Here is a 22,323-nt window from a genome sequence, read left to right as displayed (position 1 = left end):
ATAGATTGGTGGTTGCCAGGAACCAAAGTGTGGAGTGAGTGAGTTGACTGTGAAGGAACATGGGGATACTGTTGGGGGTCACAGAAATGGTCTGTATCTTGATTGTGGTGGTAGTTACATAACCACACAAATTTGTCAAAATTCGTAGAACTCTATGTCTAAAAAGTGTGAATTTTACTCTGTGTAAATGCTAGCACAATAGATAAGCAAACAAAATATAGAAAACTAAAGAAAATAATATAATACTACCCTAAATAAATATTTTTCTCTTCACATTAAAAAGAAAGCAGAACATCTTTTATAATCTTAAGATTAGAATTTAGCTAGTCTGAGGAAATTTTGTTCCATTATAAAACAGAAGAATTATGAGAACTATAAACTATCACAGGTATTCTTATTGTTGTCACAATCTTTTGTTATTGAAGATGTATGAGTCCTAATCCAGACCCAAAAGAGTAAAGAGATAATTTAATAGTTATTAGAAAATTACCCAGGTTCTATGGCTCAGTTGGTTAAGCGACTGCCTTTGGCTCAGGTCATGATCCTGGAGTCCCGGGATCGAGTCCCGCATCGGGCTCCCTATTCAGCAGGGAGTCTGCTTCTCCCTCTGACCCTCCCCCCTCTCATGTTCTCTCTCTCTATCTCATTCTCTCTCTCAAATAAATAAATAAATCTTAAAAAAATAGAAAATTACCCAGTTTCTAAATTACCTTGACCTTCTCTGTTTTTTCTCTTTGTATACTGGCTGTTCGTTGTCATGTAAGAGATATGACCTAGGAATCAGAACATTGGAATGCTGTTTTAAATTTCTGGTTTAAGAAAGAAAGAAGGAAAGAAGTGAGGGGGGAGAAGGAGGAGGAGGAGAAAAAAAAAGAAAGAAAATATAATGGAAGGCCCAGCCTACCCTGTCTTTACTTTGGGATTTAGATGTTCATTCTTTCATGTCCTATTAGAAGGGAAAAATCAATACTCAACAACTTGTATGGAAAATCAGCATTATGGTCTTCTTCAACCCTTTTCAGTATTTCTAAATTTTCAAACCATAATAAGGAAATAAGCAAATCATGATTAGTTCCTGATATAAATTTAAGTGTTCTAATTTCACGTCCAAAGAGACTCCTCTCCTAAAATAACACTTCTGCCGTCATATTTTTAGTCCTCCAACTTTCTCCTTGGTGAGTTCATGGTTAGTGGGCTTTTGAGACAAATCCCACAGATTTCTGCTGTGTAATATGGAATGTTAATACTTTTGTCCTTAGGATTGGTGGAGGATCACACTAAGAACATGTATTTTAGGCATTAGCACCACATCCAGCTTAAGTTCTAAGGCACTCTGGAGTAGTCCTTGTCATATAGGTCATGCCATATTTTGTTTCTCTTCTTCTTAGGCTATTACGGAGGGCAGCAGCCGGATAAGAGCAGAATCTTACCCTGACAGCAGTACTCTGGTCATTGATGTCGCTGAAAGAGATGACTCCGGTGTTTACCACATAAATCTGAAAAATGAAGCTGGGGAAGCACATGCAAGCATCAAGATTAAAGTTGTGGGTAAGTCCTCTGGGTCAACAAACTTCTAGAATCAAGTTGACACGTCCATATCCAGAGTAGACTTTGGCAGCTCTTGGTTCTCTTGGCTCTTCTGGGTAGCCAACAAAGAAAAAACACAGTATAGCTATATTTTATAAATCACCATCTTTCTACCTTTGCCACTCATTTTCTTTTCTTTCCTTTCCTTTTTTAAAAATGTCCTTCCTGGGGTGCCTGGGTGGCTCAGATGGTTAAGCATCTGCCTTCTGCTCAGGTAGATCCAGGGTCCTGGGATCTACCCCCACGTCGGGCTCTCAGCTCAGTGGGGAGTTTACTTCTCCCTCTCCCTCTGTGTCTGCCCCTGCTTGTGCGCTCTCTGTCTCTCTCTTTCAAATGAATAAATAAAAATCTTTAAAATTTCCTTCCCTTCCCTTCCTGCCCTTCCCTTCCCTTTTCTTTCTCTTCTTTCTTCTTGCCTCGAGGTCCAATTGCAGGAATGCATAACTAAGGTTAGCCATTTGGGGCTGTTGGTCATTAGCTCTCCACAGTTATATTCCCTTTCGGTGCCCTCTAAATTCACTGAAACACAATTGCTAAACAATTTCCATCATCACAATCATCGTAGAAGAGTAAGGTCTTTATCAGTCCTTAGATGACCTCCTGAGTACATTATTCCTAAGCCTGAAACCAAGTGAAATGAGTCCAGCAGATTATTGATGGGCCCAGTTTCTCAAGGTCTCTTCATCTCACTTTATTTTTCCCTTAAGAAATATATTTCAAATGGACCAAAAACTAGGGTCATTTTATCAGGCACTGAACTATGTTAACAAGACATGGTCACTTGCCATTTTTGACTTGGATTTCTACCAGTCAACATCTTGATTCTTCCAACTGATTTACAACAATTAGTCCTTGACTCAGTTCTGCTGAAAGTTCACTTTGTAGTTAAAAAAAAAAAAACAAAACACAAAACAAAATCACATCTGATATTTAGGCAATAATTTCTTAGTTGCCATTTTCAAAGTAAAGGACAAGTGTCTTGAGTTCCATATGGGGCTTGTTCTCTAATGTTGTGACACTAGTTTAAAGGACTAGCATACATCATTATTTTTATCTTTATTGGGCTCACCTTCCCTTATCTCATATGGAACATGACTTTTTGCCTAAATTAGTTACTATGTGCATTTCAATAAGAATGGAAAAGTACTCAGAAAAGAATGCTTCAATGATTATCATAAAAAATCTATTTTCCAATTAACATTTTTATTTGCGCTCTCATATACTCTTATTTTATTTTTTTATTCTATTCTATTCTATTCCATTTTTTGTTTGCTACAGACATCCCTGATCCTCCAGTGGCACCAAATGTGACAGATGTGGGAGATGATTGGTGCATCATGACCTGGGAGCCTCCTGCTTATGATGGAGGGTCCCCAATCTTAGGTAACTACATGTTTGTCTGTGGAACTGCCAGTGGAGTTGGAATCCTCTTTATGCTCATTAGTGTAGAGCACATTTTTTAAAATATTGCATTTAGAAGAAAACCTACCATACGGTGACTTTAAATATCCATTCAAATTGAAATACATTTTGGAATTCTCTGTAAGTATTTGAGATTTAAATAACTCTGATGAGTATCATCTAACTGCCTGTTCTCTTTTTTTATTTGACATTTACATTTAATATCTAATTTTACAATATCTATAAGTCTAACTTTAAATTGTCCAGTCAGTAAATGTCTAGTTCCATAGATCTATGTCTATGAAGAAATTTCTTTTAGAGGTAAATACTTAGAAGAATTTGCTTCCCCTATGGAACAAGAATTTTTTCTACTTGAAACTCACAAAACTAGTTATTTCCCTCTTCTTATCTATATTGTTGGGACTCAGAGCCAAATCTATTTCTCAACTGTAGAAAAGGTATAAGTTTCTACAGTCTACATATCTATGATTTATTTTTCTCTCTTCTCTTCCTGTACAATTTTATTGTATTATTTTTAATATTTTAATATTATATTCTTTTTTTCTATATCCTATGACATTAATATTTGTATTCCCTACAATCTCTCTCAAACAACTGATGGAATAGGTGGCTTAAAAATATATGCATACCTGACTATTTCACTTAGAGTGCTAAGAATATGGGAAATTTTAAGAATTCTAACACCTGACAAAGTTTAATTTTGGAGACCATGGAAAAACCTCAGTTTCCATTTTGTGTCACTTGCAGGATACTTTATTGAGCGGAAGAAGAAACAAAGCTCCAGATGGATGAGGCTAAATTTTGATCTCTGCAAAGAAACAACTTTTGAGCCCAAGAAGATGATTGAAGGTGTGGCCTATGAGGTCCGCATCTTTGCGGTCAATGCCATTGGCATCTCCAAGCCCAGTATGCCCTCCAGGCCTTTTGTTCCTTTGGGTGAGTCAAGAGAGATGCACCTCTGTCATGCAAATCATTGCCTTGGCTTGTGACTGTTACCTTCCAACCTCTAACTGGAGCAGACCTGGAGGCTTCTTGGAGTGGTGGGTGAGCAGAAGGTTGGAGGCAGGGGCAATTTTCTAAGAAACTGAAAAACAACTTTGGTAGAGTTGAGTGTCTTCATAATGTAGAACCTGGAATTAATTACCAGAATTCCAATGAGAGCCGTAGGTGGCTCTGGTTGCTATTTCCAGCTTAAAGCACTTAGCTGAGCCCACTGACACATGACCACTCCCCATTTGTCCTTTTGAAGGTATAACCCAGCACCTAGGTGTAATCATTATAACCAACACAGAGACCACTACAACAAAGCACGCTTGAAAACTAGTCTCTTCGCTTTACAATCACACTTTAAATGTTATCTAGTGATCCAAAGCAGTCAGTTGGTAAAGACAAAGAAACCAAGATAAGATGTCTCTTTTTTTGATAGTGAAGTACTTTTTTCAGTAGAAAGAAGATTTAGTACAAGAGTTTGCACTTTAAAGTTAGAAGGTTAATGGGAAATTTACTCTGGATTATTAGATCTCAAACTTCGACTCTTTTCAACTTCCTTGGCCCTCCCAGCCTCCGACACCAACCTCCCGAACCGGAGGGAAAGTGTGGCAGTGTTTCTAAAATTTTCTGTGCCTAGCAGATCTTTGCCTTCCACACAGAATATGCTTGAGGAGTATTCACTGAATTTTATTAGGACATGGGCCTGCTGTGTATGTTTTTATTTGTATCCTAGTTTGTTTTATCACCGCTTGTGCTGTAACACCACAGTTAATGATGTCTTCTGTTTCTCTCTCTCTCTCTTTTTTTTTTTTTATCTTTGAAGCCGTAACCAGCCCTCCTACGCTTCTGACCGTTGACTCTGTAACTGACACCACTGTCACGATGAAGTGGCGGCCCCCAGACCAGATTGGTGCAGCAGGTTTAGATGGCTATGTGCTAGAGTATTGCTTTGAAGGATGTAAGTACAACTGGTAGTTAAAATGAATACTAGCATCGATAGGTGAGATACGCCCCCGCCCTTCTTTTGTTGCTCATGCTTGGGAAATCTCCTTCCCACCGAAAATGACAACAAGCAAAGGTCATCCTTATAAGGTGGATAAAAACTTAGCCTTTCTTTGGTACCTGATGCTAACAAATGGAGATCTCAAAAATATCCGAGCTAGTCTGCCAGATCAGACAACATGATAGTTCTAAGACATAGGAGGAAGGGAGTCTGACAAAACTTCAGAGATTTCCACTTCTTGAATTGGTGGAACAAAATTGTACCAAGCAACATAAGTCTAGTTAGAATGAGGCAATTGGAAATTCTAAACTCTATACTCAACAGAGGTCAGTTATCAAAAGTACTGCTTATTTCTGCGTAATAAAGAGAGTCTATATATTTGGTTAGCTGGTGATCATCCCCTGCCTTCCTAAAGGAAAAAAAGAAGAAGAATTAAGGACAACTTGCAGTGCTTAAAGAAAGCAGAATTCAATCCCAGAGGGTGCTTGTGATAGGTTTGACATGTGATGGAACTTGTCTCAGTATAGAAAAATTTAATCACTTAAATTTAAGAGGAGAAGAGAAACAGGCAAAAAAAAAAAAAAGTTAATAGAAAAAGAGAAACGACACAAGAAAATATTGGCCAGAGTGTACCTAAAACCAAAAACGATGTGAAGTTCACTGAAAGCCTCTTGTGTTTTTTGATTTCCTGCTTGACGTGATTTGAAAATCGGCGAATAAAACTGCCCCAGTTTGAACTCAGGCTCCACTCTAGATGACGGTAGGTAAACAGTCCACCGGGGAAACTTGTTCCTATCTCCACAAATGATAGGCCACCATTTAACCTCAAAGAAAACTCTTTGGACCCCAAACTTTAACGTGGATCTTACATGAAGGAAAGAGGCTACTGAGCACATTTGAGAAATCAGAAATGTGAACACAAAGGCACCTTTCCAGGAGGAAAACTTCTACAGAAAAGAAACTTCGTATGAAGAAAAAAACTGCTGAAAAGGAAATCCCAGGCCCTTGGATTGGGGCATCCCTGGAAACGACCACCATTGGTGTCAGTTGTGGTTGCAAGGGAACAAGAAGGGGATGGGTGTGCGGGGCGAGGCATCCTGGTAACAGTTCCATTTTCATGTGCTCAGCTCACAGAACACTCTGCTTGATTTCTCCAGGGCTTAGAAAGCCACTAACCAAAACGAGTGGGGACATTATGAGAAAGTTCCCAGGTATCCCAGCACGGGAGGGAGGTAGTATCGCTAACACAACAGGTAAATTCTCGAGTGCTTCAAAATATGGTGTATTCCCATTCCACTCCTCCTCCCCCTATTTCAAAACGTCCTGAGTATTCCACTCTGTTATTTATATCACCCCACCAGCAAAATCTCCCAATCTTACATGTGATGTGGCTGCTGAGCACGAACATTTGTATATGTATGAAACAGAGCAAATTCTTTACTCTTTTCTTTCTGATAGGTTTAAAAAGTAAGAAGATACAGCAAAATGATAGATGGCTGTCATTTTGATGTTACCCACCTTAGATAAAATACAACGAAGTGTATTTTACATAATTTTGTGTGTGGTCTGTGTAGATATATATGTATATGCCTATATACATATATATATATGTACACAGTCATTATTATGTATATATTTTGCCACATAACGTTTTGGAATTAGCTTTCTATGGAAGTTCTTTCATAACGTGTATATCTTCCTTCTTGCAGTCTTTTCTTTCTTTATGTGGCTGCCCTATTCTTCATTCTTTTTAATGGCTGTTGTCCTCCAGACTAATTTTCTGTAGTGTTTAATGCTTTTAGATATGTCAGGTTTTATTCTGTAAGAAAATTCTTTCTTTTATGAGATAGTGTGTTGGTTTTGACTCTGCCTTTCTCTTGTTTTTGTTTTTCGGTTTTTGGGTTTTTTAATGCCTGCAGCACATTACTCTTCTTTGTTGTCTTCCTTCACTCTAGCTCTTTCTTTTCTTTCTTAAAAATTTTCCTCGTGTATCAAATAACTTTCGTATTCCTTCCCCATCCCTCAGACACCATTTTCTTTCTCCTGTTTTCCTCAGTTAAAGTGGTTCAGAGGTGAAGGGATAGGCTATTTTTTGTTCCCCTCTGATCTTGTTTCATCCTGTTTTCTCTTGCAACTTCTCCTTTACTAGCTCTTCACTCTTTCAAGCAGGTTTTCTGTCTCCTATTTTCACTTTCTCATCAACTGCCTCTTCATTACGAAAATATCAGCACGGTAGCTCCCAATCTGACCATTGGCTTAAAGACATATCTCTTTTTTGATGTCCTATTGAAAATTTTCAATTTTTATCAATCCTCATGCCCTCTCAGCCACCAGGATATTCTGGCTCCCTGTTTCTTCTCCCTGATACTCCTAGAAGGGATGGAATAAGAGGAGAAGGTTCCAGGGGTTTCCACTCCCCTGCTCCTCTCCTGAGAACCTAGAAAGGCATCATCCTAAACCAGTGGGGTATACCCACGACCAGCCCATGAACCAGCAACATTCCCTCCACCCCATGTGGAACGCAGTGACCGAGGCAGGCTCAATTTGTTTTCTTGACTGCAGAACTCATTGCCGTGGCAACAGTGGGCTGCCTCCAGAGCTGCTGGGAAGACAGGGCTGGCTTTATCGTGAGTGCCCTCACTCCCAGCCTGTGAGGATTGAATCCCATAGTGGGAGCACTATGTTCCCTGGGTACCTGGGAGAACTCTCCCAGGCAGAGGGGGCAAGGACCGGTCAAAGGATAGACGGTTCCACTGTGTGCTGCTTCTCTGTGGAGTCCAAGACCTGCTCCTCCTTTCTCTTCAGGGTCTTGCTTTGTTCCTCTCTACCTCTTGTTCCCACAGCTGGAAGTGCCCAACCTCTTTTCTCCTCCTCTTCTCTGTGGCAGATGACTCAGGTCAAAAACCACAGTCTGAACAGAGCAGGCTGTGGCTCTCCTGAGGAACTCCCCCTCTCCCTAATGTGTTTGGTCTCTTCCGTCACTGCTCTGAAGACAAATATCTTTGCATACTTTGCATACTTTACTAACAGAGAATGCTGACTACTGATACGATATTCTTCTGGTGTGAAAGTGGGTGTCTTTAATTAATTTTAATGACGGATTCTCAAAGGTACATCAGCAAATCAGTCTGATGAAAATGGGGAGGCTGCATATGATCTACCAGGTAAAGTATTCTGTGAAAGCTTTCAAACTTTCTTATTATATGATAAAAGTTTCTGGGAATGTTTCATGACCAAGCATGAAGTACACCCACTACCCACACACAAAAAAAGCCCTTAGAGATCAAGGGGGTGGGCGGGCAGTGAGCTAATAATGTGGAAAGCAAGCTTTCCCCCTCCCCCACCCAGGGCATAACGCATACAAACTTTTCTAAGAAGTTGAAATATTTGCAAACCCCTCTCTTGATGTTATAGACAAAGCTACCAAAACCTTTTTTAAAAATATCAACATTTTTTATCAAGGTAAAAGAATTATGCCAATTCCTTATGAGGTCTTGGCTCCTGAGCTGTGTTTCCTCTTTGCCATGGATATTAACGTCTTGTTTCATAAATGGGAGCATGATCTGACTCCCTGGGCCCATAATAGTGCCTCATAATAAAAAACCAGCTAAGATAAAACAGAGATTATATGACTATAAAGGTCTGTGTCTCCCATTCATAAGAATAGCATTTTCCTGTTCTGAAGTTTAACATATTTTGGTGGCTAAATGTCATGATTATGTCAATCCTTATAAAACTGAATTGGAATAAAACTGCTACAAAATTCCTGGGGACAGTTACTGTGTCACTTTAGTTTCCTGAATCACAGTAACTCTCCCCAAGAATTCAGATACTCTAGTATTATAGTATCCTGAATAACCTAAGAGGTTTTTCAGAAATAGCAGAATCTGATTATCTTTCTTCCTGTCATTTACATTAGCCATTCTAGACCATTTTTCATTTAATATGAAAAATGCTCACCCATGTAGTATGACTCCAGATCAAAATCATATTTCCTCCAACTGATTTAATTATGAGTCAAATACTAGTTTGGAGCCGACTGTACCAGTTAGGATGATTTCTTTCTCTAAACACAATTTCTCCTTCTTTTCTTTTTCTTTTGTGGATTTTAGCTGAAAATTGGATAGTTGCAAACAAAGAGCTGATTGACAAGACCAAGTTCACCATCACAGATCTGCCTACAGATTCAAGGATCTTTGTGCGTGTGAAGGCTGTGAACAAGGCAGGTGCCAGTGAGCCGAAGTACTACTCCCAGCCCATTCTGGTGAAAGAAATCATAGGTAGGTGGCAAGACTTTCAAAATTTTGTCTCCATTTCCAACATTATTTGGTTTTATGTTTTAACCCCCTTTTTTTTCCTCAAACTTTCTAATTTGCTGTCACTCCTTTGATGTATTGTCAATGCCCCTGGGAGTTAGGAACGAACAAAAGAGCTCCTTTCCACCAGTGTGTAGGTCAGCTCAGGGTTTGTAACTGGGTATGAGGACCAGTTAGTTAACCTCACCGGGTTCCACGAGCTATCTCTGGCTGGGCTGCCAATTCCCATTGAAGAGAGGGAGCATGAATGCAGCCGTGCAAACAAACAGCTGCAACATGGCTCCGATGGGTCTGCAAGGCCAGAACCATCTTCATAATGAAATGAACACATTAGTTGCCCTTTTCAATGTTTGACATCTGCACTGATGGTGCACAAGTGATGCTGAATAAAACTGCAGGTGCCTCAGCACAGAGCCAGTCAGTGCCACCAAACTATGCTAGTTATTTCTGTCTTCCTCACCACCTTGCACTCACAGTTAAAATAAATGGGCCAGCTTTGCCTCGGCATGTTCTTTTTTTTTTTTTTTTTTAATGATTTTATTTATTTATTTGAGAGAGAGAGAGCAAGTGAGACAGCATGAGCAGGGAGAGGGGTAGAGGGAGAGAGAGAAGTAGACTCCCTGCTGAGCAGGGAGCCCGATGTGGGGCTCCATCCCAGGACCCTGAGATCATGACCTGAGCCGAAGGCAGACACTTAACGGACTGAACCACCCAGGTGCCCCACCTCGGCATGTTCTTCTTCTTCTTTTTTTTTTTTTAGATTTTACTTATTTATTTGACGGAGAAAGACACAGCGAGAGAGGGAACACAAGCAGGGGGAGTGGGAGAGGGAAAAGCAGGCTTCCCACCCAGCAGGGAACCCGATGTGGGGCTCAATCCCAGGACCCTGGGATCATGACCTGAGCTGAAGGCAGACGCTTAATGACTGAGCCACCCAGTCACCCCTCGGCATGTTCTTGATGAAGCATAAACATTATTAATTTTATTAAACCTTGGTCCTTGAGTACACATTTTTCTTATGTCTATGTGGCAATGAAATGCAAAGTATGTACAGAGGCCTTACACTGCATACTGCAGTGCAATGGTTGTCTCTAGAAATAGCACTTGTGCAACTGAGTGAGAGGCTGAACTGGTGACCTTTTTCAGAAAATTCCATTTTTACTTGAAAAAAAATGGCTATTTGGCAGGAATTTTGTAGAAAATGAAAACAATAAGCCTGTCACTTCAAAGAAAACAACTTACAGTATTTGTTGTCAGCATTTCAATGAAAAAAATGTGAGCTTCCAAGCAAAAATTAAGATTTTGGAAAACTTATATCCACCCCTGTGGACTTGACAGCTCTCAACACATAACTGTTCTCATTAAATAGGCAGTGATAGTAATGAATGTAATTTTTTGATAATGAATAATGGAATGTGTCAACATTTGGAAGATCTACATAATTTGGTGAAATAATATTTTCCAAATGACAAATACATGTTAAAAATATGCATGGGTAAAATATATATTAAAAATGTAAGCTAGACCAGTGGATTTTAATGTAACAAGGTATGAAGAGTTAATTGAAATGGTTTCAGATTCCACATTGCAGCTCACCTTTAAGAAATTACAATTTATCATGTTTTAGTGTAGAAGCAAAAAGGAATATCCAAAATTGTCTAAAAAGTTTATTAAAATATTTCTTCTGTCTGTGTGAAGCCGGATTTTCTTCATTTAAATGACTTCAACCTATACAACATATTATAACAGATTGAAGGCAGGAACAAATAGGAGACTCCAGATATCCCCTATTAAGTCAGACATTAAGTAGATTTGCAAAAATATAAACTAATGCCATTAAAATGTTATTTGTGTTTTTATTTTTAAATGAGTAACTAAATATTTCAAATGTCCTGCTTTAATTTCTAATATGGTAAATATTGATAGATACAGCCCACATAAACAATAGCTGAGCAATTGCTTTTTGGGGAGGGGTCCTTGTTAATTTTTAAGAGTGTGATAAAATACTGAGACCAAAATGTTTGAGAGTTGCTGCTCCAGGGGAAAGAACACTGGACTGGGAGCCTGGATATCTGGGTTCTAGACCATGTTCTACCACAGTCTCATGTTGTGGCTGCCTGAAACCTTTTGGAAGTGAGTTGTGGGATGGATGGATGGATGAAAGAAAGCATGAAGCGTGCACATTTTCTTAGTAGATTCTGGAGACAGCCTTTATAAGTTGAATCCTGTTTTTATTAGGTATTAGCCATGTGACCTCAGGCAAGAGACTTGTTCTTCCTGAGCCTTAATTTCTTCATCTGCAAAACGGAGATAATAATAATACCTGACCCATCAAGAGGCTGTGAGGGTTAAATACATTGATCCATGTTGCTGCTTAACAGAATGCTTGCCACATAATAAGCTCTCTATATGTGTTAGCTTTTATTATGATAATGGTTTAGTTTACTACAGAATCTGGCTGAGTTTCTTTTTCCTCATATATAAAGTGAGGGAGCTGGGGGATCTCCAGGTTCTCTTCCAGCCCCAACATTCAGTAATCATCATCATCATCTCCTAAAGTTTATTGAGCACATATTATGCTCAGCCATTATGCTAAATGCTTTACATGGATAACCTTATTTAATCCTCACAACAATTGTACAGACTAGATGCTTTCATCATTCTGATTTTATGGAAGAGTCTGAAACCAGAGCTCCTATATATCAGATCTAGGACTCAAACCCAGATCTCTGATCTGAAGTCCATGCTTCTGATCATAGGCACTCAAGGCTAACTCTAGCTTCTAATCCTGGCTGTGTCACCAAGGGCAAGTTACTTAACCTCCTACGCTCCTGTTTCTTTATCATGAAGTAAAACCGTACCTACCCTACAAGGTGGCCTTGAGGTTTAAATTAGTCCCCTCATGAAATGTATTTAGTGCAGTGTCTGTCACATACTAAGCACTCAAATGATGAGAACTGCTTCATCCCTGTGAGCCTCTGAGCCTTTGACTCCCTGCTTCTGATGGGTTTGCAACAACATGTTCTAGTATCTTTATGGTGTTTAATTAATGAATGTCAATACATAGTGGGCTAGGGCCACCTATTACGTACCTCATAGCCACACAGGGAGGAAGTTACTATCCAGTTCCGACGGAATTACCTAAATGACAAGTGCTAGGTGCAAAAACTTTTTTTGTTTTGTTTTTTTCTGGCGAGAAAAAATGAGCAGTCATACCAGCTAATGTGCTGCCTGTAGATCTTTTGTAGAATGTTCACTGGAGAATACACTTGCTGTTAGAAACTATGAAAAATATATGTAAGGTCCTAAGAGAAAATTTGGTGTTTTTCTATAAAGTTGCTTTAGACTTCTAATGACTGTAAAAATAGGAAGTTTCCATAAAATCAAGGAGGTCAAGGATAGATTCTGTTGAGTCAAACTGTGAAAACATCTCTGCTTGAAGAAAATGTTTGGAACCAAAGTTACTGTACATTATCTGGTAATGGCACATCTAAGATTTTACTGTAGAGACATCAGCACAAGGATATCCCGGTAAGTATCATGCCAGTGTGCTTTTATGTAAGGCTATTTCCAGTGTACTCTACTGATCACAAAATTATGCTATTCTACCCTCACTCAGAGCCTCCAAAGATTCGCATCCCAAGGCACCTGAAGCAAACTTATGTCCGCAGAGTTGGAGAAGCTGTCAATCTGGTTATACCTTTCCAGGTAATAATTTAGGGTCACTTATTTTCTCTTTCCAGTGCTGAGGTGTTTAAGAACTAGAAACAGGTACTCTAGCACTTCAGCTCATCATGATTCAGGATTTCCTCAGAGGAAAAGCGGATAAATAATGCAAGAGATTTGGGGAGTGAGTAAACAATCTCATGCTTGCTGAGGAATCTATTAAACTGATAGATTTTCCTTCTGCATGAGATGAATGACACCTAGGTTGGACTGGTCTGAAGCTCAGGGACTATGGATGGGCAGAAAGGAAATACCAAGGAGATGCCAAAACAAGAAATGCTTAAAGATTCTGGCCCTGCACATCTATAGTAAAACTAGTCTTCATTTTAAGTGAAGCTCTTGGTGTAACATTCAGGAAAACAACATGTATGTACTTCCCACAATCACCCCAAGCCAAAGGAAGAGGGATAACTGAATGTTGAAATCTTGATGCTACTAACTAAAAGATGCAAACGTTGTTAAACATTGCTCCAGCAAAAGAATCTGTTGTTTACAAGATTAACCAGGCTTCACCTACAGTAATCAACTTTGGTCTCATACACACACACACACACACACACACACACACACTGCACCACCACCCCATTACTTGCTGGACTCTTTATGCCTCTAGATAGCACTTTTCAATATAACTTTCTACAATGATGGAAATGTTTTATAGCATCAAAGTCCAATATGGTAGCCACCAGCCAAATATGACCATTGAGCACTTGAAATGTGATACTTGGAATCAGTGCAACTGGGGAGATTAATTTTTCATTTTCCTTAATTTAAATTAGTTTTAGTTTAAATAGCTATGTGTAGCTTGTGGCTCTTATCTCAGCATGGCTCTAGAATTAAAACTTAGGTCTCTGTACACATTTGAACACACACAGAGCTCATTCAAACCCAGGCTCCCATGCATGACAAGCAAGCTAAAGGACAGCCAGTTCAGATCACCCTCATTGCACTTGGGACCTACAGCTTAAAAGAGGCAGTTACCTTCTACATACAGTGTGTGAAATCAGAAGGAAAGCCAAGGAGGATGCAAGTATAAACACAGCAGAGGAGGAAGGAGACAGCTTGGCAAGGTTCCTCCCACTTCTCTCTCCCCACAGCCTCAACTAAAACCAGGAGCTGGCACTAGGCAAGCACTCAGGGTGGACTGGGGCTGCCGAATCTGCCCTCCAGTTTTCCCACCTTGTCTACTGCTGGTACTAATCCCAGTTCCCACATTTTGGGGGCCTGTGTGTCCAGCTTCTGTCACTTCAATCTTTATAACCATACTGTGAGATAGGTGCTATCAGTGTTCTCATTTTACAGATTGGGAAATCGAGGCACAGAGAGGTTAAGTAACTTGACCAAGGTGACACAGCTATTAAGAGGTCACAACATCCAAATACAGATTCCAGGGCCCCAGAGCCCATGTTCTTAACCATTATGCTGTGTTGCACCAGGTTTGGAGCTAGAGAGACCCGGCTGTAAGACCTGGTTCCAACACTTACTTAAGCTGCGAGGCCTTGGGCAAGTCATTTAATTCCTTTATCCAAAAATGAGGATAATGATACTTATTATCTTGATGTGAAGATTAAAAGAAATAGTAAACATCATGTACCTAATGTAGTGCCTTGCACAAAGAATGCAGTCAACAGGAAATGTGAGTACCGCTGTTTCTGCCATAGTTGCTGACCACCAGACGGTCTCCAGCTTTGCCTAGAATGGGGTAAGCAACTGTCATTTTTTTTTTTAAGATTTTATTTATTTGACAGAGAGAGACACAGCGAGAGAGGGAACACAAGCAGGGGGAGTGGGAGAGGGAGAAGCAGACTCCCGGCTGAGCAGGGAGCCCAATGCGGGGCTTGATCCCAGGACCCTAGGATCATGACCTGAGCCACAGGCAGCCTCTTAATGACTGAGCCACCCAGGCGCCCCGCAAATGTCATTTTTTGTAATGCTGAAAATAAAATCTTAAGACCATCTGATTTCCCTCCCTCTCTACTTTTTCTGTCTTTTTAGGGAAAACCAAGACCAGAATTAACTTGGAAGAAAGATGGTGTAGAAATTGATAAGAATCAAATAAACATTCGCAACTCTGAGACTGATACAATCATATTTATCAGAAAAGCAGAGAGGAGCCACTCTGGGAAATACGATCTGCAAGTCAAAGTGGAAAAATTTGTGGAAACTGCATCAATCGATATCCAGATCGTTGGTAGGTTTGGAAGAGGGAACTAGAATGTTCTCTCAAAGCAGTATTTGGACTAATTGTCCTTATCATTAAGGCAAGAGTAAGAATTTTTGTTAAATTCTTTTTTTAGAATTAAAAAAATATAGATAAATTAGTAAGACTTGTTAAAATAATTTTTTACTGACTAAAAAGACTAATCATTGGAGACTTAGGGTATACATGTTTAAGAAAATTAATGTATATACTTTTAGTGCAAACTCTTTGTACTGCTTTATAATCCACTTCTCTCTTATTCTGTTTCTCAACTCCTTGGTGATGAAATATTTCCTGTTTTGAATGCTTGCGTAAAAAACATAGTAGATTCTAGACATAATTTAACATGTTTCCTACTACACCTAAAATTTGCTAATAATAAAGTTTTAATGGAGATGGAAAGTTTTTATTAAGTGTAAGGAAGATTACCTAAACAGTTAAACTAAAATGGTTGATCCTGTAGGGCTAGATATTCACTCACCTGTCCAAACAATAAATAAATGTAGTTCTTACTTCTCTACTGTCTAGAGTTAGGGGAATAGAGGAGGCTGTCTAACAGATGGACTCCTCTCCCTTGCTATAACTTTTGCCATGTCAAGAAATACATTTAAGAGCAGAGCCACAGAAGCCTTGTTTCCAGTCATTTTTATTATTGTATTTCAGCAAATTTGCTGAAACTAGGGGTTTTCTCACCAAAGGAGCAACTTCCTATGGCAGATTGGATAAAAGTTCATGCCCTTTAAATTAAGTACTCTTCCTACTGGCTAAACCTTCTTGATTTTTGTTAAGTTGAACAGTGTTGAGGCTGCCCTGTGCCCTTGGATCTGGTGGGGCTCCATTGTAATGGGAGCCCCCATGGGAGGGTCTGGAAGAGCACTGCCCTCTGAAACATACAAAAGAACTTTTCTTTTCTTCTTGGACACGTAGTTACTTTATCATGTAGTTCTAAGTGCCTGGGCCATTGCTTACACACTCAAATAAATAATGATTATCATTCTAGTTATTTTACTAGTTCCAAATTTATGTTGGCAGAGTTTTCCTCATGCCTACTAAAGGTGTCTTTTGGGTACAACAGAGTTGTTTTCCTCATGCCTACTAAAGGTGTCTTTTGGGTACAACAGAGGAACCCACTCATGGGATGTGGCCTCCGTGCCTCTCACCAAAAGCTAGAGATGCTTGGCCCAGATGGGCTCTATGATTTGGAGTCCGAGGTCAGCTTTCATTTCCCATTAGGCAGGGTAGCCTTGTGCTTCATTGCCAGTAGCCTGCCTTTGGAGGGATGGCTAATGAGGTTTGAAGTTTCATTTAAATTTCCTTTTCAAAATCCTTTTCATTCCACGAAGATGAAAGTCAAGAGTTTCCATATAAGCTTAGCTGGAGTGCATTCCACTTCTCTGATGTTTAAGAATGGTGAAAGAAACGTGGGAAGAAATGCAGGGAAGGAAGGACATTTCAAATATCCTCCTGTAATGAGGTACAGCGGTCCCCTTTATCGATGGAGACATGTTCCCAGATGTCTGAAACCACAGGTAGTACCAAACCCTATATATGCTATATTTTGTTTTATACATCCATACCGGTGATAAAGTTCAATTTATAAATTAGGCACAGGAAGAGATTAACAACAATAACTAACAATAAAACAGATCAAGTATAACCATATACTGTAATAAAGTTAATGTAGTCGCTCTCACAAAGTATCTCATTGTACTATACTCACCCTTCTGATGATGGTAATGTGAGACAATAAAATGCCTATGTGATGACATGAAGTGAGGTGAATGATGCAGGCATTGTGACATAGCGTTAGGCTACCATTGACCTTCTGACACTATGTCAGAAGGAGGAGCATCTGCTTCTGGACCTCAGTTGCCCACAGAAAGCAAAACTGCTATTAAGGAGGAGACCACCACATAGGTTGGGAGGGAAGGTGATCTCACAGTGATGCCATGAATTCATCTTATAGACCGTCCAGGTCCACCTCAGCTGGTGAAGATTGAGGATGTCTGGGGAGAGAATGTTGCTCTATCTTGGATGCCACCAAAGGATGATGGAAATGCAGCCATCACAGGGTACACGATCCAGAAGGCTGACAAGAAGAGCATGGTAAGTTCTGGCTTACTCTGGTTCAGCAGCAGCAAAATCACATTTTATCAGAGGTAAAGGTGGGGCATGAGGTCCTCTGTGGTGGGGAATGCATGGGGGAGGGGCATGGGTAAATAATGTGGCCTCATGGAAAGGCAAAAGCATTGGACTTGAATCCCCGCATTGCTACTTAAGAGCACGTGTACATGGACAGTCATTTAACTTCCTTGATCTCCATTTTCCTCATCTGTAAAATAGGGATATGAATACTTTGCTTGGTTATCATGAGGCTAAAACTATATAAAGCAGCTGGCACAATGCTCAATGGAATTTAATAAATTCATTTGTTCACCAAATATTTACTCACTCTGGGTTCTAACTCAAATTTAATCCATGCAACTCTTTCTCCTTATAAAATAAATGTTGGGTAACATGGACAGAAAGACACCAGTTGGAAAAGAAGGATTCTAAGGGAACAGCATGTGCAAAGGTCCTGAAGAGGGGAGGAGCTTAGTGTGTTCCAGAAGCAACCCAGTCAGAGTATGAATTGTTATTACCTATATTTTATCACTGAGGAAGCTGAGGCTCAGAAAGGACAAAATGACTTGCTCAAGATCACCACATTTTAAATGTTAAAGTCTACGTGTTCCTGCATCAGAATCCATCCACTACACCGTACTACTGCCCTACCTGTAAGTGAATGAATGAATAAATGACTGTTTGGACACACAATGGCATAGAGCCATTTTTCATTCTCACAGGAAGAGTAAAACATCATATTTGATGATATTGATAGGAAATCCTTAGGCATTTTTGCTGGTAGATCTCAGTAAGAACTTCAGTTATGAAATCACATCAGATTGTAATTTCATGCCCTAAGTTATGAAGGGGAGAGGGTTGGAAAGGGCAGGCTAGGTAACAAGAATGAACTTCGAGCCTCTCCTTTCCATAAACTATTTCTAGCATGTCCTTTTTGGTTTTTGTTTTTGTTTCCTGAGTGGGTATTACATGACTAAGTAAGATTTGACACTTAAAGCAGCATTTTCCTGCTAAACCTGGATAGCTTCAGAGCAAGATGAGTGGATTGCTTTGCAAGGGAAGTATCTGAACACCTTGGATTTCCTCAGCAAGAAGGGCTCTTGTTTTGATCTTGGCCCAGATATTGGCAGTGAATCCAGGGGTACCATGGTTCTTATAGAGGGTCCTTCTGGCGCCCTCCCCCCCATTTTTCCACCCCCAGCATACTTGCCTGATGTTTGTCTTCTGAGATATCCAGTCAAGTCCAGATGAACCAGGACTTTCCCAATGCTTCATGTAACTGAGTTCTACTTGGTGACAGGGGCTGGTCCTTAACACATGCACCCCTGTGTTTCTGTTGCATTTCAACAGGGACAGACCTATAGACCAAAAGATGCTCCCTCTGCCCAGTGTAAGTCCCAGGAGATCACCCACCATTGTCTCGTTGTGGCTACAGGTGCTATTCTTCCCTTAAATTCCTATTGTCATTCATAATTTCATAAGCATCGTTTTCATTATGTGCACAACACATTAATTTATTCATTCATTTACTATGTGTTGAGCACTATTCTAGCTGCTGGATCAGAAAAAAAGAAAGGAGCACTCACAATCTAGGCAAGAAGAAAGACATCATAAAACCAAATGATAGCACAAGACACTAAATGTTGGAATAAAGTGCTTTGGGAATAAAGGAGAGCATAACTTCATTTGTCTAGTGCCTTAAAAATATCCAAAATACAGAGATAATGATGGCCCCTAAAAATTCTAAGAAAAATCCTTTTCCTTTATGAACTTTTTGTCAGAAAACGTATTTTCTCAATTAGTGGTACTAAACATACATGGTCCAATATGGTTCTTTACTTGTTTCAAGACAAACTATGAGACCACTATGTTTCTCAGTATGGTGAGGAAAAAATTGAAAAGAAAATTACTTGTTTTAGCTTCTCATTCATTCATTCAAGTATCCAATAAACATTTATTTTTTGCATAGTACCTATTATGTGCCAGGTATTATAATAGGCATTGGAGATACAGGGGTGAGAAGAAAAGTCTGTCTTTACCATCATAGTATGTCCATTTCAGTGAAGGAGGTAGAGAGTAAACCAGCAAAATAGTAAATATAAAATGTAATTTATTTTTAAAATTTTTTTTATTTATTCATTTGAGACAGAGATAGAGCAGGAACAGTGGGTAGAGGCAGAGGAAGAGGCAGACTCCCTGCTGAGTAGGGAGCCCGTTGCGGGGCCCGATGCGGGGCTTGATCCCAGGACCCAGAGATCATAACCTGAGCTGAAGGCAGACACTTAACCATCTGAGCCACCCAGGAGCCCCTATATAATGTAATTTAAAGTAGCAAGTTCTGTGGCGCCTGTGTGCCTCAGTCATTAAGCATCTGCCTTTGGCTCAGGTCATGATCCCGGGGTCCTGGGATCAAGCCCCACATCAGGCTCCCTGCTCAGCAGGAAGCTTGCTTCTCCCTCTCCCACTCCCCCTGCTTGTGTTCCTGCTCTTGCTATCTCTCTCTGTGAAATAAATAAATAAAATCTTTACAAAAAAAAAATAAAGTAGAAAGTTTCGTAAAAAAAAAAAAACCTAGCCAGGTTAAGGTGATAGAGTATGACCAGCCTAGAGTGGTGGGAAGGTAAACAAGAAGGAGGTAATATCTGAGCAAAGACCTGGAAAAACCTACATTAATATTAATAATATTAATATTAATGAGCATATTAATATTAATAATATTAGGCAAATTTATTGGGTGATATTAATTTTTCTCTAGTGATTTAACACTATCTCTTCCTCAGAATAGATAAGTTTAAATTAAAATTCTGTAATTGGACTTTGTTATACAAAAGATAAGTGGCAGACACTATATACTTATGAAGAAAATATAAAGGTAGGGGTTGACATCTAGGATATATGAATCTAATGTGTAAATGAAGATTAAATTATCCATAGTCAAGTATAAGTTTATTGTAAAGTATTAAACAAATTAAATGTACATTGTTACTACTCTCAATATAAAAATCAGCACTATTTTTCTTTTAGTTAATGAAACATCCCTATTATTTATTCTAATCAACAGTGGGAATAGTTGTGTATCTTTGATGATTTTTCTCAAAAAAAAATTTTTTTTCAAATAGGAATGGTTCACTGTCATTGAGCATTATCACCGAACCAGTGCCACCATTACTGAACTGGTCATAGGAAATGAATATTATTTCCGGGTCTTTGCTGAGAACATGTGTGGCCTCAGTGAGGATGCAACAATGACTAAGGAGAGCGCTGTGATTGCCAAGGATGGTGAGTTAGCAGTGGACTGGTATAAAGGAGGTTCTGCACTCACCAGTATGTGGGGGTGGGCGGGGTTTCCATTTTTTTTTTTTTTAGTAGAGGCTTCAGTACATGGGTACGGTTAATTAAATCACTGGCCTTTGTGATTGAACGCAAGCTCCAGCCCCTCTCCCCTCCCTGGAGGTCTGGGGATGGGGCTGAAGGTTTGAACCCACAAATCACAAGGTTGATTTCCCTGGCAACTGATCCCCATCCTTGGGTCCAAAGGTCACCTCATTAATGTAAAAAAGACCCCTTTACAGCTCCCCTCACTTAGGAAATTTCAAGGATTTTAGGAGAGCTCTGTGCCAGAAATGTGGCCAGGAAGACCAAATATCTACTTCTTGTTATAAATCACAATATCACAACTGGATATCTGGAAACCTCAGTTTTCCATGACTAGATGGAGAGGCCTGGAAGAAGAGATGTGATGAATGGGAATTCAGAAATTGTTAGACACACATTTTTAAATTGTGGTAAAAATTTTTGAGTAAAATGTTCATTTTACCAGTAAAAATTTTTTATTTTTAATATTGCATTTTTTAAAAATGTAAGCTTTAACTCATTCCAATTTCTGGGCTATGGGTCTAGAAATGGCTCAGGTCATAGGCATAGGAATTTCATTTCAAATAAGCCACTTTCCTTTAAAGCTCTTGCTCCTTGCTTTCACATTAAAGCACACTGTTGATCAAAATACTCAGACACCAAATTCTTCTCAATATTTCTTTCAATCACAGAAGACCACGCTAGCTTTCTGTCCCAGGTGAGATTGGCTGTCCCTTTGTACCCTTCAGAATGAATGTCGGTGGTGTTCACCCATGTTTTTACAAGTTTTTCTAAAGTCAGGGGAATTTTAATCATGAGTAAAGTATGCCAAGAATAATATATTCTCAAGCCAACTTGTATATTTCTAATGCTTGTTTCTAAGGTAAAATCTACAAAAATCCAGTGTATGAAGATTTTGATTTCACAGAGGCACCCATGTTTACTCAGCCTTTGGTTAATACCTATGCTGTAGCTGGTTACAATGCCACCCTGAACTGCAGTGTGAGAGGAAATCCTAAGGTACCATTTTTTTATCACATTAGTAAATTTAAGAATTAGTCCCAAATTCCCTTTTTTATATTAGACACATTATTATTGTGGATAATAATATAAACTGACCTTCCAAGTGCTACTGTGTCTTTCTCTGGGATAGGAAGAAGGGTGCAGTGTTATAGTGTTGGTGGATAATTAGGGCCACCATTTAAATAGAGTAATAAAACATGCTTATATTTCTTTATTAACTAAAGGATACCTACTAAGAAAAAACCAAAACACCTAGTCTTAAAATAGCTGAGAGCTAAGGAGATGGAAATAATATCGTTTCACCTGAAAAATTAGGTGGTAATATTAATTCATCAAATTTTCTGAAACATATTAAAGCAAATAATGATGATATTATAATACAAGGCAGAATTTAAAATGTGCTGGGATAAGGGTACAGAGTACTAGGAAGGAAGAAATTGCATCTGATTGAAGAGATTCAGAAAGGTTTTAAAGTTTCTTGTTGGCATTTGAAAAGAAAAATGAATTAACAAATGTTGCCCATAGTGATATCTATTCCTGGGTGGCACTGTGGGATAAGTGCCCTAGGATTTGGAAAA

At 39.3% G+C, this 22,323-nt stretch overlaps 1 protein-coding gene across 1 annotated transcript in view; it reads left to right on the top strand.

The window, feature by feature from the left end:
• MYBPC1 (myosin binding protein C1) overlaps positions 1-22,323 on the top strand; it is a 57,381-nt gene that overhangs the window by 29,025 nt on the left and 6,033 nt on the right. Inside the window, exons 17-27 of the mRNA XM_027594316.2 lie at positions 1,389-1,548; positions 2,866-2,970; positions 3,757-3,945; positions 4,823-4,957; positions 8,113-8,166; positions 9,115-9,282; positions 12,938-13,026; positions 15,040-15,235; positions 17,211-17,350; positions 20,488-20,647; positions 21,606-21,742. Coding sequence (XP_027450117.1) covers positions 1,389-1,548; positions 2,866-2,970; positions 3,757-3,945; positions 4,823-4,957; positions 8,113-8,166; positions 9,115-9,282; positions 12,938-13,026; positions 15,040-15,235; positions 17,211-17,350; positions 20,488-20,647; positions 21,606-21,742 — 1,533 coding nt within the window. The remainder of the gene's footprint in view (positions 1-1,388; positions 1,549-2,865; positions 2,971-3,756; positions 3,946-4,822; positions 4,958-8,112; positions 8,167-9,114; positions 9,283-12,937; positions 13,027-15,039; positions 15,236-17,210; positions 17,351-20,487; positions 20,648-21,605; positions 21,743-22,323) is intronic.

Source organism: Zalophus californianus, chromosome 9 (assembly GCF_009762305.2).
Source record: "Zalophus californianus isolate mZalCal1 chromosome 9, mZalCal1.pri.v2, whole genome shotgun sequence".
Classification (NCBI taxonomy): domain Eukaryota; kingdom Metazoa; phylum Chordata; class Mammalia; order Carnivora; family Otariidae; genus Zalophus; species Zalophus californianus.
The sequence above is the reverse complement of the archived record's forward strand: the minus strand, read 5'-3'. Positions and strand labels throughout refer to the sequence as shown.